We start from the raw sequence: 15,369 nt of genomic DNA on the forward strand, positions 1-15,369 counted from the left end.
CCAGGAATCTCCTTTTAGCTAAACTGAGGAAAGTAAACAAAGCTTTCGGTCGACGCGGGCACGAGCCTGAGTCTCACAGTACTGTAACCAGCCACTACCCAAACGCGCTACTTTGTTTCAGCCAGAGCCTGCAAAGCCACGATTCAGCTTTTTACCGCCTTCTGAGACCCTATGGCAGCCGTAGGAAGTGTCACGGGACAGCTAAGATCCTCACTCTTCAATAAACAGAGACAAGAAGAACGACACCTTGTCAGATAGGCCACTTCCTGCCTGAAACCTTGTCAGGTTTTTGCCTGCCAAATGAGTTCTGTTATACTCACAGACACCATTCAAACAGTTTTAGAAACTTTTGAGTGTTTTCTATCCATATGTAATAAGTATATGCATATTCTAGTTACTGGGTAGGAGTGGTAACCAGATTAAATCGGGTATGTTTTTTATCCAGCCGTGAAAATACTGCCCCCTAGCCATAACAGGTTATTAAGAACAAATTCTTAATAGTGATGGGCATTCCAGCTCTTTTCAGTGAGCCGGCTCGTTCGGCACAGCTCACCAAAAAGAGCCGGCTCTTTTGGCTCCCAAACGGCTCTTAAAAAAAATATTTTTGTCTTTTTTCAAGTCAAACAGTTTGCGACAGTTTGACTATGATTGGTGTTAAAACAATTCTAATTAAATTATTACATTAAATCATACTCTACCTTAACCACAATGTATTTAAAAAGGCATTGGTTTATTATGAAAAAGTTTGCTATTAAAAATGTGCATTTAAAGTATAACTTTTTAATGTATATCAACAAAGTGCATATAAATCTAACCATTCAAAACTAATACAATCTGAACAGCATAATAGAATATTGCACCATATCAAAGAAAAATAAATAACAATTTGCAAAACTGCAGCATCCCACAAATGGAAATAAATGTCAAAAAAAAAAGGATGCTATTACACATGTTTTTATTTATTACATTTTTTATTTCACCTTTATTTAACCAGGTAGGCTAGTTGAGAACAAGTTCTCATTTACAACTGCGACCTTGGCCATTTAAAGTATAACTTGTTTAATGTATATAAACAAAGTGCATATAAATGTAACAATTCAAAACTAATACAATCTGAACAACATAATAATAGAATATTGCACCATATCAAAGAAAAATAAACAACAACGTGCAAAACTGCAGCATCCCACATAAAATATTAAACTGGTCCCTCTTTTCTCTCCTTTATTGCCATGTTATAACCAGCAGCACACAGCAATGCTGACTATATTTTGCTTTTATGAGAGATTTTCATTCAGAAATGCAAGCTGCCTCACTTTCGAGGGGCTGATGCGGTTCTTGTCTCAATAATTATTTGTCCAATTTTCGAGAAGACCCTCTCAGAGGGAACGAATGTGGCCACTATGCAGAGTCTCTCTGTCATGACTTTAGTAAGCCGTGGGTAGACAGAGGCCTTGTTCTTCCACCAGCTCACTCCTCCAAAGAGCCACTCCAAATTTTGGAGTGGCTCCTCCAAATAGGATCGGACCTCCATTATGGCATCTGCTGAGAGATTCCTTCATGCTGCATCCCCAGTTGCTCTCTTGTCAAACAGCATCCAAACAGCAGACGTTTGTGGCACTACTGCTGGTGCTTCTGCTCCATCTGATCCCTCTTCTTCCTGTTGCCCTGGTGCCTGAGCCAGCTGACTGCTGGGGCTGTCCCTCCCTGCTGCTGAGGTTATTCTTTGAAGAGCCTCATCAATCGCTCTGGCATCACTGAAGGCTAACTTCTTAAACCTGGGGTCAAGTGCAGCGGTTTCTGATCGCACGTGATGATATTCCATTCTGTGGAACTTTCTGTCCATTGATGAATATAGGGTGTCCATCAACTCTGTCACATGTCCTGTGGTTACATTTGCTTCTCTCTGGCGGCTGGCTGTGATTTGCTGCAGACCCTTACACAGGAGTATCAGTTTTTAGGCTGTCACATAGCTGAAAAGAGAGAACATTATTAGTTCAGGTTCATGTTTTGTCTACTGATACTACATTCTCATCTACTGCTCATATACATATATAATACTGGATTAAATAATGATGTAGTAATAACTGCTTACTCTACCTCTCTCCACTGATCTCCAGAGTGACCTGCTTAAAGGGTTCCTGGACTCTGCACACCTCCTCAACCTCCCATTCTTCTTGGGTTAGAGCATCAACAGGTGCATTGACAATGGTGAGGGAAGAGATGACGGCATCCTTTGACTCAAGAAACTGCTTCAACATATAAAATGTTGAATTCCACCTTGCAGTGCAGTCTTGTTTAGGCCTCAGCACAGGCATCCCCATTTGGCGTTGTATCGACTTCAGTTTTTCAGCACCTACTGTGCTCCTGTGGAAGTATTTCACAGCTGCTTTCACTTTGTTCACAGTGGGCTTCATCACCTTCAGAGCATCTCTTACTATCAGGTTGATTGTGTGGGCAAGAAATGGACATGGTTCCATTTAACATTTTCATGGCTTTGGTTATGTTAGACAGACCACTTTTCCATCTACTTGCCCTTCTCTGGCCACTCACAACCGGCTTTATATGAGATTTTGTTTTGGCAAATTCTACACTATTCTACATTATTAAAATGCTTCCAAATGCTACTGTGCTTCCGCCTCATTTTCCAGCTGTTGTTTTCACAGCTGCGTGACTCATGTTGGTTGACACTGCGTGTCTGATTGACAGGAACAACAGGTGAGGCTGTTAGTCTGAGCAGACAGTCAGAACGAATGTGTGCACGCGCTTGAGCATTTAGGCCTATATTATTATTTGAATCGGCTTTATATGAGATTTTTTTTCTATTAATTTAAATCGTTTGATTGTTCATATCTTAATTTCTTTATAGATTCGGCTCTTCTGATATGCGAGCCGGCTCCCAACGTTCACCCATCAAGAGCCGCCCATCACTAATTTACAATGACGCCCTAGGAACAAGTGGGTTAACCGCCTCGTTCAGGGGCAGAGCAACAGATTTTTACCTTGTCAGCTCTGGGATTCGATCTAGCAACATTTCAGTTATTAGCCCAACGCTCTAACCACTAGGCTACCTGCCGACCATAAATAACTTTCTGGGAGATGTTTCCTTTAAAAAAAAATATATATATATATTTTTTTTAAATAAAAAATTAAATAAATAAATAAAAATACAAAAAATACAAAAAATAAAAACAATATATACATTTTGTAAATAGTCATAACTAGCAATACGATATTTAAGTTACTGCTTTAGTCTCCTTGTTAATTGTTACTAAAATCATTTATATGGCCAACTACTCCTCATTTCCTATTTAATATTGCCATAGCAACAGACCTGCTACTTGATAGCTTTCCCTGGCTCCACAAACCAGTAACTCCCTGACGTTAGCTAGCTAGCAAGCTAACAAGAAAAGCCAGCTAAAACGTGTGATATAGACTAACTAGGGTTTACGACTGTACGGATAATTTACCAATGTGTTTGTCAAGCTAACTAACTAATTGCAACTGCTCTGTCTTGGATGGCTGTTCATCTTGAAAATGTGAGTGAAATAGCTAACTAAACTAGCTACGTTAGCCATGTTACCAAGACTTGAGAAGCTAATGCGTTAACTAGTCATGTGGTTTCAACTTCGGTGCACACCAGATGAGAGGAAAGTAGCTAAATTAGCTAGCAAACAAGACAAGACATCGGTCCATGCTACTTCTCAAAAATGTTTATTTGAATGCAAGAATTCTGGCTATATATGCCTAAAAGAAATGCCTTTCAGTGATCACGTAATGGACATAATAAAACATTTATTTGAAGAGGACGGCACAGAGTGAGTCCTCATGTTGTTTGCCACATAGCTAGTACTCACTGTCACCAAAGGAGGGCAGTACTGTCAGTGTCATGACCTGAGTGAGTGTGACTATAATCTGAACTTCATAATTATTTTGCTCTCCTCTTTCCATCAGTCTCCTCATAATGCTATCCTGTAGCCACCCCCTGGCGAAACCGATATGGCATCTGATAGCTACCCATCACATGAGGGCAGGAAGAAGAAGAAGAAGATGAGTGACGGGTGTGTAAAGAGCAAAGACAAAGAGGCTGATGTCCTGAAGGTCCAGGTGGACATAGAGGAGCTCACAGCCTCTGGCCACATTGCCCTAAAGCAAGGGGACTGCGAAGAAGCCATCAGCTGTTTCAAAAAGGCCTTCAAAGCTTCCATAGAGGTGACATTACTTAGGCTACTTCCATGTTGTCCATTTTGAGACATTTTGTCCTGCACCTCACCCATATAACATAGGGCTTGCTAAAACTGTGAGAGGGAGAACTGAGCACCTGATTGTATTGTTTGGAAAATATCCAGGCAACAAAAACTTGTCTGGTTCCAAGTCCAAATGGATTACAGTCTTTATTGTCCCCCAAATGGTAATTGGTTTTCACAACGACATTCATCTGACAACCACAATATTTAGACATACTGTATGAAAGAAAGTCAAATATGCTGCATAATGTTTACTGGTACTTATGTGAGGCCACTTAAACATTATAAAAGCGATCTTACCATACTCTATCACCCACAGTTAAAGGAGACCAGGGTCCAGCAGGCATGTGCCTTTAACCTGGGAGCTGCCTACGTGGAGGTGGGTAAAGCCCTGAAGGGGCTGGACATCCTGAAGCGGGCCCAGCCAGGAGAGAGGGGGGAGCGGGTAGCTGACCTCCAGTTCAACCTGGCCGTAGCCCATGAGACCCTGGGGAACCACGGCCAGGCGGCTGGTCACTACCTCCAGGCAGCCCAGCTGTACCGCTCCCAGGGGGACGGGGCCAGTGAGGGGGACACCTGCATGAAAATGTCCCACTGTCACCTGCTCCTAAAGGTCAGTCAGCTCCAGGTGTATGTTGTTTATGGTTCAGCTCAAGGGTCAGATTACCCTGCCAAAAATCTCAACCCCTAACCATTAGAGGGGAACTGTAAAACGGCAGTAAACTGTACTTATCTTCCTCACCTTAAGCCATTTCAAAATTTAGGTGGGATACTCTCCTAAAGAGATTTAACACCAATCCAATACATTTAGAGAAAAGCCCAAACTGTGCTTTTTTATAATGAGGGATTACCACCAGGAGATTTGCTTTCATGCGCATTAAGATTGTGCTGAGTCAGAATTTAGAAGCCCACCCAAAACTTCTGCAAAGAAAATAAGATGCTTATGCATGAGGCCTAGAATACTCTAGACTGAAAATTGAATGTTACGTAAGGACTATACCACAATTGGAAGAAAACAAGCTTCTCTGCTAAAAGAAATGCTCAAGTACTGAAAAACATGCTTTAGTAAATTACGATATGATTGTTAAAGAAGTTAGAAGTTTTCTTTTTTTACAACCAAATGGAAATAGTACATTGTTTTATGGAAATAGTTTCTTATAGAAGGGTCCAGACATCTTTTAATTTTTTTTCTTTTTAAGAAACAAACAGCAAATAACTTCCTCATCCTCGTTGTACAGTAGGGGGGCCCTGAAAAAACATGAACAAAGGCTCCAAAAACAACCAAATATGTAATTTTAGAAACAACAAAGCTCTCAGTATAGTGATGTAGGGCTTTAGATGTTTTACACATGAAATTGTGTCATTCCAAACTTTATCCGCAACATTATATTTCCTTTTGTGCAACTTGAGCGATACCTATATTTGGTTATAAATATACAACTTCTCCTTTAATTGATTGTCAGTTGATTGATTCATTTGAGCCATCTTCCTTCTAATGAATTATGTGCTCAGAAATCATGCTTTGCAATTCGTTTAATCAATACAATTATAGCACCAAGAACCTTTTAACCTTTCACCTTTTCAGATCTTTAGTGAACCTGCCCACCTCCCCCATCTTTGCTGATCACCAGCTGCCACTGATGAAGGGCCAGTCTCTGTCATTATGGTCCGTTTCTCATTGGGACACCCTCAGTCGGTGTGTCAGAGTCAAGCCACGATGAAATTATTTAGAGAACTGCCATAGACAGTGTGTGGGTGTTATCAATAAATTAGTATCATTATTAGCATTTATAATACGGATGTTAAGATTCACCTGTATGCATCAGTCCCTGGTTCAAATGTTTAAGATCTGAGTGCATCGGTAGCGGGACCCCAAACGGATCCAAATGTAGCATGTACCTGTCCGAAAATCAATTCAAACGTTGCAAATCACCTGTTCACAATTTTTTGTTGTTGCTCAAATTACTTTCTTTCTACCTTCCGAAAATACCTCTCATCTTTTGTGACAACTGCGTCCTCTCCTTCAGTGTCAAACTAAGCATACAATTGTGTTGACAGTCATTGATCGACAAGTCATTTTGCATGCTGAACAACCCCAAGCAAAATCGGTAGTCAAACTGCGAGCAGCTTCGCTCGCTGACTAACGTGAGGCATGCGTCAGGCACGAGGTTATTCCTGATCTGGCACATCTGCGCTTCACCTTCAGCATTCAGATGTTTGAAAATGTCTTGCGCAATATTAGGCTTTATCAGTTGAGTGACAACCAATGTAATTTTCTAGGTTATATTTATCAAATGTGCTGTTAAAAATGGTGTTTTACCGGAATAAAGTAGCCTAAGCTACCGCGGGACACACGGCTCTCATCTGGCGATACATGCTGATCAGGGCTTACATTGGATTTTATTTTGATTGTTCAGGTTCACCATCAGCAATAGTTTGGTAGTTTTGCTTGAAACAATGAGTATGCGGTCATTTTTAGATATACATGGTAAAGTAGATCATTTCATAATGAGGACAGCAATCACTTTTGCTACCTGCACTGCATGGTGGAAGCGGGAGAAGAAGAGGAGCTCACTCGACTCCAAAAGGTCCAACTTCCAAAAGGTCTAAACACGGTCTGAGACACAGGTAACATCCAAAGGTGTGCTTTATATTCATTGGCTATGTCATAGCAAATTAAAAAAATAAAAATATTTATACATTACTAGCTAACACTTTTAATCTGCAAAAATGACAAATTAATTAATCAAATCAAATCAAATTTATTTTTATATAGCCCTTCGTACATCAGCTGATATTCTCAAAGTGCTGTACAGAAACCCAGCCTAAAACCCCAAACAGCAAGCAAAGCATGTGAAAGAAGCACGGTGGCTAGGAAAAACTCCCTAGGAAAAACTCCCTAGAAAGGACAAAAACCTAGGAAGAAACCTAGAGAGGAACCAGGCTATGAGGGGTGGCCAGTCCTCTTCTGGCTGTGCAGGGTGGATATTATAACAGAACATGGTCAAGATGTTAAAATGTTCATAAATGACCAGCATGGTCAAATAATAATAATCATAGTAGTTGTCGAGGGTGCAACAAGCACGTCCGGTGAACAGGTCAGGGTTCCATAGCCGCAGGCAGAACAGTTGAAACTGGAGCAGCAGCACGGCCAGGTGGACTGGGGACAGCAAGGAGTCATCATACCAGGTAGTCCTGAGGCATGGTCCTAGGGCTCAGGTCCTCCGAGAGAAAGACAGAAAGAGAGAATTAGAGAGAGCATATTTAAATACACACAGGACACCGGATAAGACAAGAGAAATACTCCAGATGTAACAGACTGACCCTAGCCCCCGACACATAAACTACTGCAGCATAAATACTGGAGGCTGAGACAGGAGGGATCAGAAGACACTGTGGCCCCATCCGATGATACCCCGGACAGGGCCAAACAGGCAGGATATAACCCCACCCACTTTGCCAAAGCACAGCCCCCACACCACTAGAGGGATGTCTCCAACCACCAACTTACCGTCCTAAGACAAGGCCGAGTATAGCCCACAACGATCTCCGCCATGGCACAACCCAAGGGGGGGCGCCAACCCAGACAGGAAGACCACGTCAGTGACTCAACCCACTCAAGTGACGCACCCCTCCCATGGACGGCATGGAAGAACACCAGTAGGCCAGTGACTCAGCCTCTGTAAAAGGGTTAGAGGCAGAGAATCCCAGTGGAAAGAGGGGAACCGGCAAGGCAGAGACAGCAAGGGCGGTTCGTTGCTCCAGCCTTTCCGTTCACCTTCACACTCCTGGGCCAGACTATACTTAATCATAGGACCTACTGAAGAGATAAGTGGGTGATTTCAGATCAAAAGTGGGGTAGATGCCCATTTTCCCTTATGGCTCAGCTCAGATGCTTACATACAACATAGACATATACAGTACATAATTTAACACACACACACACACACAGAAGTCAGCTCAGAGAATCCCAGCTCATAAGCTCCATCAGCAGCATATTTTAATCTGGAATGGAAAAGGAATGTGTTTATGCAACAAATGTTAGTGCATTGCATCGAACTGAATCGCATCGATTCGTTCCTCTAATCAAACCGAATCCTTCGGATCGTTTCAAACTAAAACATATCGTTCCTGTATTGTATTGTAGCCCATGTATCTAGATATGTATCGAATCGTCTTGAAAGGGAAGATGCACATCCCTCATTTTTAAGAGCTTCTGCAATGTCTGACTGACTCATTTGAGATGTGTAGCAGCCAGGTCTATATACTGACAGCTCACTGACTGTCCTACATAGAGCTGGTTCTGATTCAAGCTGTGTGTTTGCAGGACTGGACCCAGGCAGCTCAGAGCTTCCAGAGGGCTGGGGAGAGCTACAGGATGGCAGGCAAGCTGGACTCAGCCGCCACGGCCTACAAAGAGGCAGGGAGTCACATGCTCCAGTCAGATGACTTCACCATGGATGATATCATCACCGTGCTCACTGATTGCCTCGAGCTGAGCGACAACATCAAAGACCCAGAGTTGCTCGGTAGATAAACTGTCAGAGTAACTGAATTGAGGAAAAAACAAATGAGTAACAGCATTGTCTGTCAACAATTTGGTCACAGTTTTGTGACTTTATCCCTCCGTCTTTCAGGTAAGGTGTACAACGACCTGGGCCTGAGTTTCTCCCAGCTGAAGTTGTTCCAGGAGGCAGCCGGGTGCTATGAGCGGGCCCTGCCCCTGGCCAGCACCAGGCCCAGCATGCTGGCCGTGGTCCTACAGAACCTGGGAGCCGTTCACAACACACTGAGCCAGTACCGACAGGCCCTGGACTACCACCGTCAGGCAGCCAGCCTGCATGGTGAGCTTATTACGTCAATTACGCTGGAGAGTTTAGTTATACTGTATTTTCTGCACAGTTCAGTGCTGTTATGTACTGCATGTAATAATGATATGCCATTTAGCATGCGCTTTTCTCCAAAGTACTCTGCATGCATATTGTTTGTATGAGTGGTGCAAGCACTCTACCAACCGAGCCACAGAGGATCATGTGTGTGTGAGGAACATGTCACCTGAGGCGTGTAGGAGTAATTGTTTAGGCAGAGGGGCAGACCATTCCTCAAACATTTCATTATACCCTGATTAATCCTTTACAGTATCTTGGTCTGTCTGTGTGTCCAGTGCTCTCCATACCTCTAATCTGTCTCTGTGAGCAGCTCTCACATTAGCAACAGAGAAAAGTGTGTGTGTGTGTGTGTGTGTGTGTGTGTGTGTGTGTGTGTGTGTGTGTGTGTGTGTGTGTGTGTGTGTGTGTGTGTGTGTGTGTGTGTGTGTGTGTGTGTGTGTGTGCGTGCGTGCGTGCAGGGAAGTGTGGGCTGAGATTCCACTGAGGCAATCCCATGGGGACTTACAGAGTGCTTACCACAGCACCACTGAGTGACTCACACACTGTTATGTCTTGTGCGTATGTGCATGTCATTTTTTGCTGTTGGGGATGTGAGCATGACATTATAGCTACTTATAATTTTTTTAAGTGGGTAAAAACTGATCTCTCTCTGATACCCCTCCCCCTTTCTCCCCCCTTCTCTTTCCCCCTCATTCTGTGTGTCTGTCAGGGTCTTTGGGCAGTCGTCGTGCTCAGGGCCGCTGCTTCAGTAACTTAGCCTTTGCTCTCAGTCAGCTGGGGGAGCATGAGGAGGCAGCAGAGAACTACCTCCACGCCCTGCAGGCCTTCAAAGACACTGGTACAAAATCAAGTCCAACGTCATTCTTTATAAGAATAATATTAAGCACATTTTTCATGTTGAAGTGTGTTCTAAATGTTTGAACAGACTATTAATGACTCTTTACATCCATTGACCCCTTTTGACATTTTAAGTCTCTCTCTGTCTTTCTCCCTTGTTTACTCAACTTTCTCAATGTGTCTTTATATTTATCTTTCTTGTTCCTCCTTTTCTCTCTATCTCTCATATATATAATCCATATATATATAATCTCTAGATGACTATAAGGGCCAATGGCAGACTTGTGAGTGTTTAGGGGAAGCTCGTTTTAAGTTGAGAGACCTGGAGAGAGCCACCCTCTACTACAAACAAGCTCTGGGTTTACTGTCAAAGTGCAAGGTACAGAGGTCACTACTACAAATACACCAACCCATACAATCCATCCTCGATAGAATATACTTTTTCAGTTATATATATATGGTTGCTCAGACCTTATCAGACTGTATAACGTTGGTTAACCGCCTTCTTCATTTCCAGGACTCGTCCAGCTCGGTCCAGGAGCGTCTGGTCAACAAGCTGAGTGAGGCCCTGCAACACAGGCTGTCACTGATCACCCCTGGAAAACCCCAGGTAGGTACTGTCTGGACACCACACTCCTGACCATCATACTCAGTTGCAGGAAAACAAACTGATTTGTTTATCTATCAGCCAGTATCTAGTTAATATATCAACACTATAACCAGATAATATATCAACCATCTTCTGGTCTGTTGGTGGGAACTATAATGTAGTGTGTGTGTGTGTGTGTGTGTGTGTACGTGTGGTGTGCCTGCTTGCGTGAAAACCATTACTACACTCTGCATAGAGATGTCTCGGCCCTCGTCTACACACTCAGAATAGAAAAGCTGTTCTGAATGGCCATAGGGCAAAGACTGAGCCCCAAGGTGAGGACCTTCAGCTTAAATGATGACTGTGAAAAATGGTTCTATTTCAAGCCACTTTCAACTCTCTTGTAGAACTTGTAAGTGTACTCATGCGTTTATACAGTTTTATCTCCTGTGTACTGACTGGGCTGTTGTTCCCTAGTGAGTGGAGCTGGCTCAGCAGAGGTGTCTACCGGAGCGCCGGGGAAGGAGGAGGAAGCCCCGGGGCCAGATGGAGAACAGGCACACACAGTGACCATGGGAGAAGCAGGTGACTCCCAGTCACCGGTGACAGGATCTCTCACTGAGCAGCCGGGCTATCTGACTGTGCTGCCAGGGGCAAACAGGCAGGGCATTTAACACACACACACACACTGTAAACATCATCATACAGGCTCACACAGTGCACATTATCACTAATTTACTGTACATATTAGCACACATACACTACCGTTCAAAAGTTTGGGTCACTGAGAAATGTCCTTGTTTTTGAAAGAAAAGCACATTTTTTGGTCCATTAGAATAACATAAAATTGATCAGAAATACAGTGTAGACACTTGTTAATGTTGTAAATGGCTATTGTAGCTGGAACCAGCTGATTTTTAATGGAATATCTACACAGGCGTACAGAGGCCCATTATCAGCAACCATCACTCCTGTGTTCCAATGGCATGTTGTGTTAGCTAATCCAAGTTTATCATTTTAAAAGGCTAATTGATCATTAGAAACCCTTTTGCAATTATGTTAGCACAGTTGATAACTGTTCTGATTAAAGAAGCAATACAACTGGCCTTCTTTAGACTAGTTGAGTATCTGGAGCATCAGCATTTGTGGGTTCGATTACAGGCTCAAAATGGCCAGAAACAAATGCCTTTCTTCTGAAACTCGTCAGTCTATTCTTGTTCTGAGAAATGAAGGCGATTCCATGCGAGAAATTGTCAAGAAACGGAAGATCTCAGACTGTCCAATAAAAAGAAAATATTAAGATGGGCAAAAGAACACAGACACTGGACAGGGGAACTCTGCCTAAAAGACTGGTGTTTTGAGGGTGCTATTTAATGAAGCTGCCAGTTGTGGACTTGTGTGGCATTTGTTTCTCAAACTAGACACTCTAATGTACTTGTCCTCTTGCTCAGTTGTGCACTGGGGCCTCCCACTCCTCTTTCTATTCTGGTTAGAGACAGTTTGCGCTGTTCTGTGAAGGGAGTAGAACACAGCATTGTACCAAATCTTCAGTTTCTTGGCAATTTCTCGCATGGAATAGCCTTCATTTCTCAGAACAAGAATAGACTGACGAGTTTCAGAAGAAAATCATTTGTTTCTGGCCTTTTTGAGCCTGTAATCGAATCCACAAATGCTGATACTCCAGATACTCAACTAGTCTAAAGAAGGTCAGTTTTATTGCTTCTTTAATCAGAACAGTTTTCAGCTGTGCTAACATAATTGCAAAAGGGTTTCTAATGATCAATTAGCCTTTTAAAATTGTAAACTTGGACTAGCTTACAACGTGCCATTGGAACACAGGAGTGATGGTTGCTGATAATGGGCCTCTGTACGCCTATGTAGATATTCCATTAAAAATCATCCGTTTCCAGCTACAATAGTCATTTACATTATTAACAATGTCTACACTGTATTTCTGATCAATTTTATGTTATTTTAATGGACAAAAATGTTTGCTTTTCTTTCAAAAACAAGGACATTTCTAAGTGACCCCAAACTTTTGAACGGTAGTGTACATAGATGCACCATTATACACATGTGCATAGCCCAATAACACCCATCCAGACAACCCATAAATAAACCCAGGGTAGTTTTACTTGTTGTGATTAGCACACTGGAAAATCAAACACTTTTTCATTTCGTGCCACCAGACTCCAGCCTCTTAAATTGTTTATTTTTGTAGAATGTCGTTAAGGTATAAACACCTATTGGGTTTTCTTAAATTACACTGAAGAAAATGAGCTCTGGGAGTGTCTGCTCTGCAGCGAAGAATAGAATCATGGGAAAATGGAGCGTCATTAGCCAGCCACAGATATATCATTAGAGCACCAGCAGAGAAAACAAAACCCCATACATAATTAATGGAGATGACCTTGGCTTCCACTGATGATTCACTACCATCCCCCTGTAAACATACACACACACACTCATTTTTGCATAGCTGCACTGTTTGTTATTCTCCCGTTCCCAGAGCAACCATATATCTAAGATGCCTTTAACTTGGCATTGCTGTGTGTGTGTGGCCAATGTTACACTGCTGCTTGTCATATAAATTATTCTTTAAAAGTTATTTTTGAGATGATGATGTTTGAGCGTGCCTCTTCCTCTCACCTCCAGGAACCTGAATAATCATTTTGAGCAGCCCGACCCCCATTACCAGAACCAAGACCCATCAAACCACCCTGTACTCACCCAGCAGAGTAAGAACCACTCCCCTCAATCTTAACCTGAGAAATGGGTGCACAACATGAATTTTTGCACAAATCTCCCATTGAGGAAGTAGCTAGCTACTAGGTATAACTAGTGTGTGGGCTAAGTAGTCCTTATTTGGACAGAGGACCACTAGCATGTTAAAATAACACTATCATTTTTTTTTCCATCCACATTCTGCACATATTGTTACAAGAAAGTAATGGCTATGTTATCAAAAGCTTTGTTCAACCAATTTTTACTGTTTGTTATAATCCCTCTGTAGGCGAGCATTTATATGAGGGCATTAAACCGAGGACAACACAGACTAACAGGTACATAATGTTCGTCTGTGAGTTATTTCCAGTGATCAGCTATGGTTTGAGTAATCATTGATACTGACTGAACACGTATCATTTGTTTTAGTGAGACTCCATTGTCTGAGAGCTCCGAAGTTTCACCCACTGCTGCGTCAGATAATGAAGAGACCATACCCCTGTTAAAGAAACGGAAGTCCCAAATCTGCACGGTCATGTGACTAGATGCATGTCCAGGCTAATGTGGTTGGTTAATTGAAAGTATTCATAGGAATGACTCTATTGAGTGTATTTCTATGGGTCAAATCTGCTCTTTGCACATTGGTATTAAAAATTCTAATGCACATGTAAGTAAGTGCTACTGTATAATATTGTCTGTCTCATATCCTGCATGTACAAGTGTCGCCTTGTCATTGCATTTGTCTTCCAAACACTCCCTGTGTGCATGCTGGTCATTGTCCTCCACGATGAAATTGGGGAAGGGACTGTGGATCTGTTTCCGTCCGTTAGTAGGTTCATATGTTAGTCACAAGCGATATCTCAGACAGCACTGGCCCGGTTTTGACTAAACTTGGGTGAATGATGCGTCTTGCCATAGCGTTACGGCATTTAGAAAATTACACTGATTGTCCAGATGGTGGCTCTGTAACGAGATTGAAAATGCAAACTTTGAAAGGTCACGCCCCTCACCCCGTTAGACCTTAAGTCATGAAATTTTGTAGATAGGTCCCTGTCTTCACAAGGAACAAATTTGCCTCGGGACCCATAAGTTCCGACATGATGGATTTTCTGCCATTTTGAATTGTGTGAAAAACAGTTAACGCTACTCTTCTTTTACCGAATGACCGATCTGCACGAAACTTGATATGTGGCATTTATGGAAAACGATCTCTCAACGCAATATTTTCCAGACTGGTAGCTAAAACAACATGGCCGCTATTGACCAATAAACATTCACGTGGGTGTGGTCTGGCACACAACTGCATATAAATCAGTCAAGGATATTCGTATTGTAACAGAATTTGGTACACATGTTGCAAAAACTGTCAAGACTCAACATATGCAAGAACATTCATATCGACCTTGCGGTGGCGCTATAACGGACGTATATCTGTTGATCTGTTTGACTTAGTGATGAAATTTGGCACACATGTTTAGGGATATGAGCTAACCCACACAATATCTCAGACACCACTGGCCCGATTTTGATAGAATTTGAGTGAATGATTAGTCATCTCATAGACATCTGGCATTGACAAAATTACACTTATGGGGGGGGCTATAGTAATCAACTGTACATGCGTTAGTCATTCGTGGGGGATGACATGTTTACTGTTGCCTTATTTCAAGGTGTCTTGGTAGTCAATATTCTAAGATTGTCATAATGTGTATAATTTCTTTGATCATGCTAACTTTAATCTCTGCTGTTCTCTTGAATCATGGTTGTACAATTTTAAATAAATGTAATCTGTTTTTGAAGTATTTAACTCTGATCCTTTGTAAATTAATAGTCACCCCAAGGCTTAACAAAGCCATCGCCGTTGATCATTGCTACAAGAGAACACAAAAAAGAACAAGCACTCAATCTGTTTTCAATTGGTTTTCCTAAAGGGCACACTTTCAGAAATAGGCCTAACCTTTAATTAAATGTAAATGGAGGGTAAATTAAATTGGCCGCTTCAATCGACTTGTTAAACATGTTAATGAAACATTTTCACTGTGGCAGAGGTCACGTTCACAGTTTTCACAAGTCAAATTGGGGG

At 42.1% G+C, this 15,369-nt stretch overlaps 1 protein-coding gene across 2 annotated transcripts; it reads left to right on the forward strand.

The window, feature by feature from the left end:
* The first annotated feature begins 3,317 nt into the window (after positions 1-3,317).
* LOC106580236 (tetratricopeptide repeat protein 24) lies at positions 3,318-15,088 on the forward strand. 2 transcript variants are annotated; one of them, XR_001322845.2, is made up of 13 exons: positions 3,318-3,539; positions 3,955-4,212; positions 4,567-4,860; positions 8,575-8,776; positions 8,885-9,091; positions 9,846-9,974; positions 10,231-10,352; positions 10,491-10,583; positions 10,819-10,897; positions 11,040-11,147; positions 13,218-13,300; positions 13,576-13,624; positions 13,716-13,843. XR_001322845.2 is itself a non-coding variant. In XM_014161061.2 (13 exons), exons 2-13 carry the CDS (start codon positions 4,000-4,002, stop codon positions 13,825-13,827), a joined length of 1,767 nt encoding a protein of 588 aa, XP_014016536.2. In that variant the 5' UTR covers positions 3,319-3,539; positions 3,955-3,999; the 3' UTR covers positions 13,828-15,088. The 2 variants fall into 2 exon arrangements, 1 of the variants encoding a protein (XP_014016536.2); XM_014161061.2 differs by having other exon boundaries at positions 3,319-3,539; positions 11,040-11,223; positions 13,716-15,088.
* The last annotated feature ends 281 nt before the right edge of the window (positions 15,089-15,369 follow it).

Source organism: Salmo salar, chromosome ssa02 (assembly GCF_905237065.1).
Source record: "Salmo salar chromosome ssa02, Ssal_v3.1, whole genome shotgun sequence".
In the NCBI taxonomy this organism is placed as follows: Eukaryota; Metazoa; Chordata; class Actinopteri; order Salmoniformes; family Salmonidae; genus Salmo; species Salmo salar.

Coding starts and splice junctions, on each gene's coding strand:
- LOC106580236 (XM_014161061.2), top strand. CDS start 4,000: ATGGCATCTGATAGCTACCCATCACATGAGGGCAGGAAGAAGAAGAAG. Junction 9,092..9,845: donor TCAGGCAGCCAGCCTGCATG/GTGAGCTTATTA, acceptor TGTGTCTGTCAG/GGTCTTTGGGCAGTCGTCGT. Junction 10,584..10,818: donor TCACCCCTGGAAAACCCCAG/GTAGGTACTGTC, acceptor CACTCTGCATAG/AGATGTCTCGGCCCTCGTCT.